At 51.0% G+C, this 12,762-nt stretch overlaps 2 protein-coding genes across 2 annotated transcripts in view; both read right to left on the minus strand.

Annotated features, from left to right (window-relative positions):
- Window positions 1-655: 655 nt before the first annotated feature.
- CEBPD (CCAAT enhancer binding protein delta) lies at window positions 656-2,147 on the minus strand (the record flags this gene model as incomplete). The annotated part of the gene is made up of 1 exon (XM_080611811.1): window positions 656-2,147. One exon carries the CDS (start codon window positions 2,145-2,147, stop codon window positions 1,119-1,121), a length of 1,029 nt encoding a protein of 342 aa, XP_080467937.1. The 3' UTR covers window positions 656-1,118.
- Window positions 2,148-10,543: 8,396 nt separating this feature from the next.
- Window positions 10,544-12,762, minus strand: part of PRKDC (protein kinase, DNA-activated, catalytic subunit) — a gene marked incomplete at both ends in the record, with an annotated part of 80,225 nt that continues 78,006 nt past the window's right edge. The window contains 3 exons of the mRNA XM_080611491.1: window positions 10,544-10,748; window positions 11,730-11,869; window positions 12,428-12,616. Of these exons, the coding sequence (XP_080467617.1) occupies window positions 10,544-10,748; window positions 11,730-11,869; window positions 12,428-12,616 (534 nt within the window). The remainder of the gene's footprint in view (window positions 10,749-11,729; window positions 11,870-12,427; window positions 12,617-12,762) is intronic.

Raw genomic sequence — 12,762 nt, forward strand, 5'->3', positions numbered from 1 at the left:
ACCCTTTGCAACAGTTACTCGGTGTTGTTGCCCGCTCTCGCTTTCACTAGCAGGAATCGGTGAAAGTGGCCAGCTCCCAGTAGCCCATAGTGGGCTGAAGTGCATGGACCCAACACCACCTCCCTTGAGCCCACATCTGGTTCAAGCTTAGTGGTAATGTTTAGGCGCATTAGTGGAGGTGCAGCTTTGGAAAAACGCCTCGAGGTTTCTTAACAGGAATGTCAACTAACAGTGTTCTATGTGCAGGTAGGCTTTTTGTTATTATTAATGCTCTGTTTCTGAAGGAGTCCCGGCGCCAGGGCAGCCCCCATAGCATGGTCTGTGCCATGTGCCACCGCTACTCGGCCCCGGCAGCTCAGCGCCAGCAGCTGACTCAGCAGTTCGACCCAGACACGCAGCTCCCGGGACAAACAGACTTTTGTGCCCACCACCCGCGAGAGCCTCAGCGGCTCCCGCCAGCCACTGCACCTCCCCGAGGCTGCTGTAGAACCAAACGAGCCCGCCCGCTTGTCCTCACCATCCCGCTTCGCCTGCGGGAGCCCCTCCCGAGCGCTTCCTTCGCTCCCCCCCCCGCTGCCTTCGCCACACAGAGCAAACGAGAGCAGGGTTGTTTTAAAATGCTTTTTGTTCTTTTATTCTTAGAAATGCTGTAAAAATTGATATAAAAGGTCGAGCATGCTCAGTCTTTCTGGGTTTTCATCCTACTGCCTAAAATACATGGGGGGTTGAATCATTTTAACAGATGTACCATAGCTGCATCGGTATGAGTAAAATGTAGAAAAGATGAAAACTACCATTACAAAAATAATTTAAGGGGACAGAAGAAAATATATATATATATATATTTAGCTTTTTTCCTCTTTTCCTTTTTTTTTTTTTTTTTTTTTTGCAAGTTTCGTGGTGCAAGACCCGGGCCCGGCCCCGCGTCGCTCCGACGCTCCGCAAGCGGCCGGCGGCTCTCACCGCGGCTTCGCGCCTCCTGCCTCGAGCCGGCCCGGCCCGGGACGCCGCGGCCCGGCTCCGCACGGGTTCCGCTCGGGCCAGCGCGGCCGCTGAGGTATTTATTTATCATCCACAGTCTCCCGGAGTCCGTCTCTCCGTCCCGCTCCCCGCCCCGGTTACCGGCAGTCGGTGCCCGAGCCGGGCTGCAGGAACGAGGCGCTGGGCAGCTGCTTGAAGAAGTGCCGGAGGCTGGTCAAGTCCCGGGTGAGCTGCTCGATCTTCTTGTGCAGCTTCTCGTTCTCGGCCGACAACTCCAGCAGCTTCTGCTGCATCTCCTGGTTGCGCCGCTTCGCCTTGTCGCGGCTCTTGCGCACGGCGATGTTGTTGCGCTCCCGGCGCTGCCGGTACTCGGGGCTAAACCTGTCCACGCACTTCTTGCCGCCCCGCTCCTTCCCGCCGGGGGCCGGCGGGGCAGGGACGCCCTGCCCCGCGCCGGGCAGCGGCGCTGCGGGGCCCGGCGAGCGGGTGCTGCAGCTGGACGGGGAGCTGCTGCCCGGCGGCTCGGGGGAGGTGGGCGGCGTGGGCTGCCCGCTCAGGTTCATGATGGTCTGCGCGCAGGTGGCGATCTGCGACGGCAGCAGCGAGGAGGACAGGTCGCTGTCGCTCCACTCCGGCTCCTGCTTCAGCGCGCCGCGGGAGGAGGAAGAGGAGGAGGAGGAGGAAGAGGAGGAGGACGAGGAGGCGGTGCGGGGCTCGGCGCCCAGCAGGGTGGTCATGGCAGCGCCGAGGTCCTTGGCGGGGTCGCGGCCGGCGCCGCCGCCCGGCGGCAAGTACTCGCCGTAGTCCCCGCCCCGCTCGGGCTTGTGGTTGCTGTTGAAGAGGTCGGCGAAGAGCTCGTCGTTGCAGAGCTCCAGGTTGGGCACGGCCGACATGGAGTCAATGTAGGAGCTGAAGTCGATAGCGCTCTCGTCCTCATACATGGCCGGGGCGGCGGCGCTCAGCTCCGCCAGGTTGGTGCCGCTGCCCCCCAGGCCGCCCCCTGCCTCCTCGCCGCTCATCCCGCAGCCGCCGCGGCCCCCCGGCTTGCAGGCGGGACCGGGCCCGCCACCGCTGCCCACCTTGGCGTCGTAGAAGTTGGCGGGCTCCAGGCACCAGCTCTTATAGCATGCCGGGGAGTCCAGGCTGTAGAGAGTGGCGGCGCTCATCGGCCAGCGGGACGCGGCGCCGCACGGTCGCGGCAGAGGGGCTCCGGACCGCGGGCACCAACCTCCGCTCCGCGGTGATCGCAGCTCCAGTCTCCGCCACGGGCAGGTGGGGAGCGGGGCTGCTGCTGGTGCTGCTGCTGTCGCTGCTTGTACTGGCGGTGGTGGTACCGGTGCTCCTGCTGCAGTCCCGCCGCCGCCTCTCCTCCCCGCGGGGATCGATCCGGGCTGGGGTCACGCCGCGCTCTGCGATAGGAAGCGGGGATGGGACAAGGCGTCTCTGGACCTAGGAGTGAAACGCCCGCTCGGTCCCTTCTTATACGGCGCCGGCCCCGCCTCCTGCCCCAATGACGGGGAACCTCGAGTGTTCCCGGCACCCCCGGGGACCGGGGGCGGGAGCGGGTGGGGTGCGCGGCCGCGGAGGCAGGGCTCCCGCCGCGGAGAGCTGCCGCCTCCCGGTGGAGGATGGCCGCGGGCAGGGGGTGACCTTCCCTCCGGGGGGGGTCAAGGGTAGGCTTTTCCTCCCGGGGACCTTTCCTCCGTCGAGCGCCTGCCCCCTCCCCGGACCACTCCGTCCCCCCATTCCCCTTCCAGCGCTCCGGTCGAGCGTTAGTTTACCCTTTTCCTGTCTTACTTCCACACGGGGCAGCGGAAAAGTCTCATTTCACCGCTCCCCCGCACACGCTGCACCCACTCCGCACACGTTTCCCCAGAGGCGGCTTGGATGAAGCGCTCCGGGAAGGATGCTGCCGGCCCCACGCGTGTCCCTGTGCATCGCCCGAGCGCCCTCCCGAGGCTCCGCTCCTCCCGCTGGAGGAGAGCGCTGTAACACCCCACTCCAGTGACAGGGTGGCTGCTCGCACTTCATCTTGCAGGATGCTCCCGTGGGAAAAGGGGTGTTAAGGCAACTTCAGCTACTTCAGGGTGCCTGCGTGAAGTTAAACCTCTTAAAAAACGTATGGTTAGTAATTATAAACCCCCTCCCTTTCATCCGGTTAACAACTACCATTAAATTGGCAAGTATCAGAGAAATGGAACTATTTTAAGTTCAAGTGTGTAAAATACCTAAGTTTTCTAATTACTTAACAGTTTACAACCCCTTGGCATCACCCGCAGGTGCTGCACTGCCTGAATTGCAAACAAAACACATAAAAAACCCTTAAAATATTCTATTTTAAAATTTATTATTTTTTTTTTTTTGCCCAGAAGACCTGGCTAGCTTTGTGACACCAGCAGGACCCTGAGCAACCTGGATGGAGCTTTGAGCAGCCTGATCTAGTGGAGGGTGCCACTGCCCATGGCCAGGGGTTTGGAACTAGATGATCTTGAGTGCCCCTTCCAACCCAAACCATTCCATGTTTCTATGTCCAGTGCAGCCACTGACTTCCCAGCCTAGAGCTCAGATTGAAGCATGAAGCTCTGCCGTGCCACTCGGTGGTGGCTCTCTGGGGAGCCTGGGTACGTGCTGGGCTCATGGCATCTCCCTGGGCAGGGCTCCATCCGGCGGTCCCGCAGCTGTTGCAGCGGCGCAGCTGTTTCTCTAAGGGGTATGTATTTTAACAGGAATAGCTGGGACAGGGCTGATCTGCGCCCTCCCTTTGGCTCTGAACTCCTTGTGGGAAGCCTGTGGGATCTGGGTAAGTGTTCTCTGCCTGCCAGGTGAGGTTTCGCATCTGGCAGGTAAGGCTTCATGTGGAGGGGCTTGGCTTTGTTCTGAGCTCTAGTGCTGCAGTAACCCCGCAGAGACATTACACTGTTAAATAAACAGACTTGATTTGCTTTGCTCATCAGGGGTTTGACCCTGCAGCCTCATTCCACATCAGCATTAAGCACTGACAGTGATGCAAGAAGTGGAAACAATTTTCCTCTTCCACATCTTCAATAAATAACATTCCCCCAAGCCCAGCTTTGCATGTTGTTTTCTGCCCTTCAGCACTGGGGTATATTCACGTCGCATGACTCTGTGCCACCTGCTCCTGGCCTGGCTGTCTGCAGGGAACATAGTGCTCCTGAACCTTTTTCCTCTGCATGAAGTGTAGGAGGGCGGGTGGGAAAAGCATGGGAAGGTAGTTCAGAAAGGGAAGGCAATCTGACACGCAGACTCCCTCCCTGCTCTGTGACAGGGTCCGATATCACCTCACCTGCTGTAGCCATGCAATGATGGTTTGTCTTGGACAGCGTCTCGTTTTGCTGTTTATGTGGAACTGTGTTGTGCTTTCAGCTCCCTGAAGTCCTTCTCCCCAAAGGGCAGCTGCTCATCAGTGTTGGCGTGCAACTGTGCCAGCCTGGGCAGCCTCGTTTAATGCTCATCATGTGTTACTCCGCAGAGGAGACTCAATTCCCAGCCAGGTCACCCGGCCCCGCTGGGCACCCGGCCGCACGGCAACCAGATTCCCAAAACCCTTCAGTGAACGGCGACTGCTGGGCACGGACACCCTGCATAAGCCTCGGTATCTGCCACCCCTGTCACACCTGAGCCTATCTCGGTGGGTGCAGCTTTGCTTCCAGTGTCTTCAGCACCTGGAGGGGTGTTCAGAGCTCGTGGTCAGACCTGCTGATCCCTGCCCCGAAACCAAGCGGTGGGACTGTCCCCTGGAAGGCTGAAGTTGGTTGTGTTTGCTGCTGGGCTGGAGATGTGTGATTTCAGGAGCACATTTTGAGGGGCTCCCCACGTGCCACGCAGGGTGTGAGGCCCTGGGGTGGTGTAACACCTGCAGCAAGGCACCCAGGAGTGCGCGAGTAGGTGATACTTGTCACTCACCAAAGCACTGGGCTGAAGACAGGACGATATCCAAGCTTTGCTGTTTCCTGGGTGGATTTCTCTGGCATTTCAGCACCTGAACCTGTTCCCATCTGCACAAGTAATTTCATGAGCAGAGAAGCAGAGACAAGCCCTTGATTCCCTCACCAATGCTGGTGAGTACCGGACCCACTGAATTCTGGCTTACCTCCGGGATCCTGTAAGCTCGCACAGCGTGAGAAACATTCTGAGCATCTGAATTTCAGAATGATTTCTTTAAAACCTGTTTGAGGCTCCTGCTCCAAGTGAAGTCAAGAGGAGCGTCTAAACCTGGGCAAGAAAGGACAGGAACCCTTCCTCTAGAAAGAAACCTTCGCATAGAAAGGACAGAACCTTACATTACTTGGAGAGCTGGCAGTGAACCCAGAGCAGCACCAGGACCCCGAGCGAGTCCTTCAGGTACGGGAATTAAATCACACTGTACTTCTGACTACTTTTTCCTCCCAAACAAGTGACAGGCCACTCAGGGATAGGGAGTAATCAGGGCAACGCTTCAGCCTGGCTTTAATCCCCGCCGTCCTCCTTCCTGCATGCTCACCTCTGGCCAGACGTGCAGGACTTTTTGGAACAGCAGGGCTGGGAGCCTGTCGAGGCTGGGCTGGTCCTGCAGAGCCTAAAGAGCCCTCCACTGCTCCTGGGGTGCTACAGGGCCGAGGGGAGCTAGCTCCTGGGGGATTCATAGCCTCGGGCAAGGCAGCGGCAGGAGGGACACCTTACCCAAATCCCAGCACCGGGTTTCACAGGGAAAGGCTGGCAGGACGCTGACAATGGGGGGAAAAGGTGCAGAGGCGGTTTGCCCGGTTTTCTCCTCCCCCCGCAGAGAAGCAGGAGTGCGATGCTCGTTGAATTCAACAGGTGGAAGCCAGGACCGGCACTCGGGGGCTGACCCGGGAACGGGACATGCAGATGAGGAGGTGCAAATTGTGCGGGGAGAGTCAAAAAGCTGCCAACGCGCTCCAAGGGAGGGACTGTACCTCCTTGAGGCTGGCGTCGGCTCTCATTAGCCAGCACAGTGACTGCTGGACAGACCCTCCCTATCCCTCATCCCAGCCCTGCCGAGGCTCCTGCCTTTGCCTTGTCTCCAGTCTCTGCCACAGTATTTTGCCCATCACAACACTTGTACTCACTCGGGTCAGCGCACTGCTGATCCAGCCTGTGGCCACGCTGCTCCAAGTGAACGAAGAACTTGCTGGTAAGTGGAAGGATTCTTCTTTTTAGCTCTTTTAATACCTGTGCTCTGACTGCCGGCAGGTTGTTCAGCGGCACCTGTAGCTGCTGAGTTAAATCTTCCACCCTGTGCTCCCGAAAGGCTGCAGTGAAATGCCTCAGACCCTGCGCTCCTTGTTTCCTCATGCTCTGTGGTGGATGCGCTGAACCTTTCCTATCAAGGGGTTTTGCATGAGTTTCCATTAGGGATGAGATTCATGAGCTCAAATTCACAGCTACATCTTCTGCCTAAGTGAAGTCTTGCACAGCGTCATTTATGGTGGGTTTAACGGACAGGTGGAGCGAGGGTTCCCCTCTCCTGTCCCGCCAGAAAGGAAACCAAACCCCTGTAAACAGAGTGGAAACTGTAACCCAGCCTGTTCCCATCCTTTCGGGCCACTCCTGCCCAAACTGTTTGCAACAAGAAAACCCCTAAACCCCTTGGATTCTGGGCACTGTTGGTTTAATGTAACGGGTAGCTCTTTGGTAGCTCTTCTACAAGACCAGAGGCACTGTTCGGTGCTGTGGGTGGCTGACGAGGCAGGGCCTTTCTGCACAGGTGCTGTTTCTCACAAGCAGCAGAGCTTCAAAATGACGTTTTTAAACCCCAGGTCATTTCCAGCTGAGGTGCATGGTGGTAACGGAGTGACTCCGCAGACCCTCAACCTCAGTGCTTGGGAGGGGAAAAGATAAAGTGGTTTAAAGTAACTGCAATAAATGCTTATTTTAAGTCCTTGATTTTGAACAACGTGAAGTTTGGGGAGGAGCGTCTCTAAATGTAGGCACTGACCTACCTGACTTGAGGAAGTGGCTGGCCAAACCCTTCAGCATGAAGCCAGGAGAGCTGCAGGGAACTCCTTATTCCGTGGCTGAAGACAAGCCTCATTAATTGTTCTTGTGGAGAGCTCATAGTCTGCTTCCTGAGCCCAGAGATGTGCTGGTGCTGTGCCACATCTCAACCACAGACACCTCGAGATAACATTTAAACTGGGGGGCAGCGGTGGGGACTAAGGGAAAATGCTACGACAAGCCCCATGCAGGAACCTCTTTATCAGCTGGGACAGGAGACTGCAGGCAGCAGAGCTTTCCTCTGTGTTCAGCAGGGTTGTAACTTTGAGTTAGGGGGGACCTGTAAGACTGACAGGGGTGGTAAGCACTATCTTAAACATTAATTTACCCTATACACTAAGAAGAACCTCCTGAGAACCCATGCTAATTCTTTGCATAGCTTTTTAGCTGCAACCAGGGAATTTCAGATAACGTGCACAGCGCGCTGTTTAATCTGAGAAGAAAATAGTCTGCTGTACTTGTGAAGAGTTACTCAGTTTTGTTTTGCACCAGCAGACCTGAAGCAGTCTCTAACCCTGATAATTTTCCTCTTTTCCGGAAGCCAAACAAGCCCGCCCCATCGAGCACCGAGCCCACTGACTTGAGGTTTGCTTTGCATCAGAACTTTTCTTGCTGCTTCACAGGCTGGCTTCAGCCCTTTCCTTTCAACTGCCGTGTTTTACTGAGAGCAGCGCCCTTCAGCCAGGATTAGGGACAGCAGCTGTGATTCACATATGTTGAAGGTTGGTTCCAGGCTCATTCAGCTGCACGGGGAAAGCTCCATTAGGGCAATTCCACTTGCTTTGCATAGGGTGCGTTTCTGCTCGTGAAAACCCAGCAGCTCTGTGTTTTGCTCCTCAGCTGGCCCTTGAGCTCAACAAATACATCCCTAGTAGCACTGATGTAGTCGAGGCTTCCACATACAGCATTTATTTTTGTGCCAAAGTGGAGTTTTTCACTATTTTAAGTGTCATGGGCATGCTCTAAGCTCTTTTGCACCACCAAGGTTACTTTCGCCTGTCCAAAAGTCTTTCTTTCACCCCTGGGCTGATGGCTTTTTGCTACAGAGAATAGGGCATGGGCCAGGGTTCACTCCAGCTCCTTTCCCAAAGGCCAAGGATGGAGTCTTGCTGCACACAAACATCTATTGTTGCTGAAGGTATCACAAGGCCTCCAGAAGAGCCTCGTTAAACTATAAACCCAAACTTTGTCCTCCCCAGCACAGGTCAAAGTACCCAGTGAGTATCTGAGATACGTGCCAAAAGTGAAATTAACACGTCCTACAACTGGCCACTTGATTTCCAAATGTCCCCTTTACCTTTTCATGTAGCTTTTTATTGTGCTTTAAACTGTCTTGTATTTACTTGTAGAGTGGCAAGGTGAAAGCCAGGGTGCCTCACCTAACCAAGACCAGTCATTCTGCTGCTGTCTTGTCTGATACCAGCGATTAAGAGAATGAAATGCACCAAGACACCTTATACAAGTGTAGATAGACTGTATCACACATGCTTATGAAAAAAATAACCACCGTCCATTAGCTACCATCTCTATAAGTGGGTGTGGGTGTGTTCTGTGATTACAAAGCCCTAAGTTAACTTTTGAAATGAGGTATCCATCTGAAAGTGTCAACAGACATTTCCTGTACAAAAATACAGCTGAACAATATTTCAAATTAATAAAATCTGATAAAAAGATTCTGAATGTCTTGATTTGTAACACTGTTGACATAATAAATATGCTCAGTTGTTTAACAGGAAAGTAACAAATAGTAATTGTTGCTGGAAGTATTTGAAACAGAAGAGCTCCCTCGCTATCCATTAGACCCAAGTGAGCAAATCTTCTCCACCCTGAGTTTTTCATGGCCTTCTATCCAGGAGGCAGATTCCCAGCTCTCCAGGTGAGATTCATTCATGCCTGGTGCCGGTATCACCCGAGGACCTCAGTGAGACTGGGCCTGCCCCATCACCACGGAGGCAGGAGGAAAAGATTGTAGGCAGTGAAAGGGCAAGGACTCATTTTTATTGCACCTTTTATGATAATTATTAAAAGCCCCAATGGAAACTATCTTCTACAATGAACTCTGGGTAATAAACAACTGTAATATTTGAGAGAACTCTTTTCCCCTTTGCCATCTGTGCTGCACTGCACTTGCCATCAAGGTTACTTGATGTTGTGGCTCTATCCCTGCCAACACAGAGAATCAGAATGATAAAAGTGAGAAAACTTGTGGGTTGAGATAAAGGCAGCTTAATATGTAAAGCAAAATCTGTGCATGCAATCAAAGCAAAACAAGGAATTCATTCACCACTTCCCATGGTCAGGCAGGTGTTCAGTCATCTCCAGGAAAGCAGGGGTTCATCACATGCAGCAGTTACTTGGGAAGACAAACGCCATCACTCCAAACATCCTCCCCTTCCTTCTTCTTCCCCCAGCTTTATATGCTGAGCATGACACCAGATGGTATGGAATATCCCTGTGGTCAGTTGGGATCAGCTGTCCTGGCTGTGTCCCCTCTCAACTTCTTGTGCACCCCAGCCTGCTCACTGATGGGGTGGTGCGAGGGGCAGAAAAGGCCTTGATTCTGTGTGAGCACTGCTCAGCAATAACAAAAACATCCCTGTGTTATCAATACTCTTTCCAGCACAAATCCAAACCATAGCCCATACCAGCTACTAAGAAGAAAATTAACACTATCCCAGCCAAAACCCGCACAACTGAAAACTGTCTGCCCAAGAGAAAGAGCTGCCATCTGGCACAACTTCCGCACTTTGGTATAAAGAAGCACCACAGTGCAGTAGCCATTCCTGTGCTACGGTTATGGCAAGAAGCTTACAGTGCTCTGCTCTGTCAGCAGTGGCTACTTTTGGCTTTGGCTAAACAAGTAATTTGGAATTAACACAACATGAGGAGTGTAGACTTCTGAAGGACAGAGACAACAGTATGACCTCCAATTGTTAAAAAACAATCTGCTGGAATGGTCTCATCATTATTATCTCATTCTCCAGTAAGGAAACAACCATTCAGATACTTTAAGGTGTTATCTAGAGCCAAAAGCCATTTTCTGTTTAATTTTACTGTGTGCTTCACTGTTACTATTGATATGACAATCTCCTAGTTTCAATTATAAATAACGTATGTCTGCAGAGTGGTTTCATTTGATTGTCACCAAGGTCTCTGTAAAAGATAAAAGCACAGACTACAAGGATGCCTGCAAGTTCACAGAGTATGAATTTGTGCTTTCCTCTGAGTGATCTCAGTGCCTTTCAAGTAAGTCTTTAAATCACTACAGCCCCTCCAGTTCTTTCTACATTGACTTCAGCACAGACAATAAAGCTGCTTTGTTACAGAACCACATACAAGAAAAGGTTAAAAAAAAAAGGTCACTTTTTGAATACAGCTTTAATACAAAAAATACTATTTTCTATATTAGCCAAGTTAACCATGTTTATCATCATTGTTTAAGAGCTTGGGCTGTTTTCCTTTTTGGCCTTAAAATTCTGATCTGGCTGCAGCTGTGCGTTATGGTACACGTCCCCTGGCAGCCTGGGCTTTAGAGAGCAGCCCCTCACATCCAGGCTTCCCATCCTTCCCAGACTCTGCCAAGAATGTTGGGATCTGTCGCTTGATCGATCAGGCATCTCACTTGTGTCTCTTCTGAAAGGCCATCCTCTGGCTCCTTGGCTCTGATGTTGTTATCAGCATTACCACGAGCCACAGCTGCAAGATCATTATAAGAAGGCGACTTCTCGTGGCCAAGGCGCAGTTCATCACTAAAATTGAGAACACAAAAATAAGACCTCACTAAAAGAAACAAGCAAAAACATCTATGATGGATTTTTAAACACCAAACACTAGTTGAACACAAGTCCTGCAGCTTTATTTTTCAAGACGTGGAGACCATTCAATAGCTGTGGAAGGTGACTGGTGATTTCAGGTGTCCTTTATAATAAATATTTACCATGAATATTTCAATCTCGAAGATGTCTAAATGAAAGACAGCAGCAGTTCACATCTGAGCTGTTATCTCCCTACCTGCCCTACTGATTCGTGTCTGCAAGGAATATTTTGCTGCCTTTTCCAGTACAGCCTTGACCACAAAAGGGACTCCTCCCAAGTCCTGCACTTTTCAGTGTTTGCATGGTTTTAAAACAGGCTTTTCTTTGCTTTTCAACCCCCCTCTTGATTAATTCAAAATGTCTTTTTAAAAGAGGATGGAAGGGATTAATTGTACTTTAACTGAACTTTAAAGACATTCTGCCTTTAACCAGACTTGACTAGACTGACATAAATAACCTGGGAATGCCATCAGATTTGAATTTGGTGGTTTTGGGAAACAGCTATACCTCCATGCCTCCCATACAGCTGGTTCAGGTTCCATTTCAAGCAACTGTCCAGCAGAAGCATATTGATTTAAATACCACCCCCAGACTAGAAGCTGTGAAGACGGACATAAAGAACAGCAGTCTGAGGAGTGAGAAGTTAAGCAGGCTTATGGGGTGGGGTTGTGTGTGCTGCCAGGAACAGTAAAACTGCTCAAGAGGCATAAGCTGCAGCAGGAACATTAATGGGGAGTTATCTGGTGTTTGGCTGACAGGGCGATCCAGAGGGCTTGTATGTGGACCAAATGATTCTGACAGGAGGCCTGTTTCTTCTCTTTTCTTAGCTGCCATTCTATCTGAAGGGAGTGGAATCTGACACAGGAGACTGCCAAAGCTCTTGAAGCAGATGAAAGCAGAAGGAGAGCATCTTACCAAGTGATCGTTGCTGGATTGGCACCTGTAAGCTTTCGTTTCACATAGCTGACTCTTTGCAAAGGGTACCAGTTTACTTCAGATGTGTTTACTTCCTTAATCCATGTACCTCCTTTTTTCAGCTGTCTTTGTTCAGAGTTCTAAACAGAAAACAAATCTGCCTTATTTATCATAAATCATATACTTAAAAGCCCTTTAAGCTGCCCGATCATAGCAAGTCAAGCTCAAGTGCAAATGCAATAGAGGGCAAAGTAGTGATGATATCTGTCTAGGCAGTGACTCAAAATTTAATTTACAACTGGAGTTACTGAAGTGCAACTAGTTTCAGATTTTTTCTCTGTAATTATTAGTTTGAACCATATAGTGTTACATAAATTTAAGAGTCTGAATACAAAAAGATGAAAATATATATGCTGTGATGTAAAGGACATTAACATGATCAAGAGATACCACATTTTTAGGATTATCATGCAGATAAAGAACAGTACAACGATAACACAGACATATGCTACTGTTCTTTGTCCATTGATCATTTAAAATCCTTTAAGTTCAGTTTCTTTGAGAACTCAGAAAAACAAAGAAAGATAAGAGGAACACTGAGTGAGCATCAGGAAATACTTCCCTTTCTGATCAGTTTTATCCTTACTACAGTTCCAAGAATTTTCACATGAAAAAAAAGGAAAGAGGAAAAATCCCACCTTCCAGTCCAAAGAAGGCTCTTTTACAAATACATCCATGGTGCTGATGAGGAGATCTGGATCCTCACGATAAGCTCTTAGGGCATGTACCATCACACTGTAAATGAGACCCCACTCTTTCACTGGCATCATCAGATTAATAAACTGGCGGGTCAGACGAAAAGGCATCAACTCTGGCACTGGCAAAAACTAGCCGAAGGGAAGGACAGTCAAAAGAAAACAAGAATTAAGAAGCCTTGGAACAGAAGTATTAGAAATAAATATTTTTTTCTTTTCAAGCTTTGAAACCCTCTCTGTCCCCTAACTGAAAATAATGTGTGACATGGCTGAACAGG

Source organism: Psittacula echo (assembly GCF_963264785.1).
Source record: "Psittacula echo genome assembly, chromosome: 2".
NCBI lineage: Eukaryota > Metazoa > Chordata > Aves > Psittaciformes > Psittacidae > Psittacula > Psittacula echo.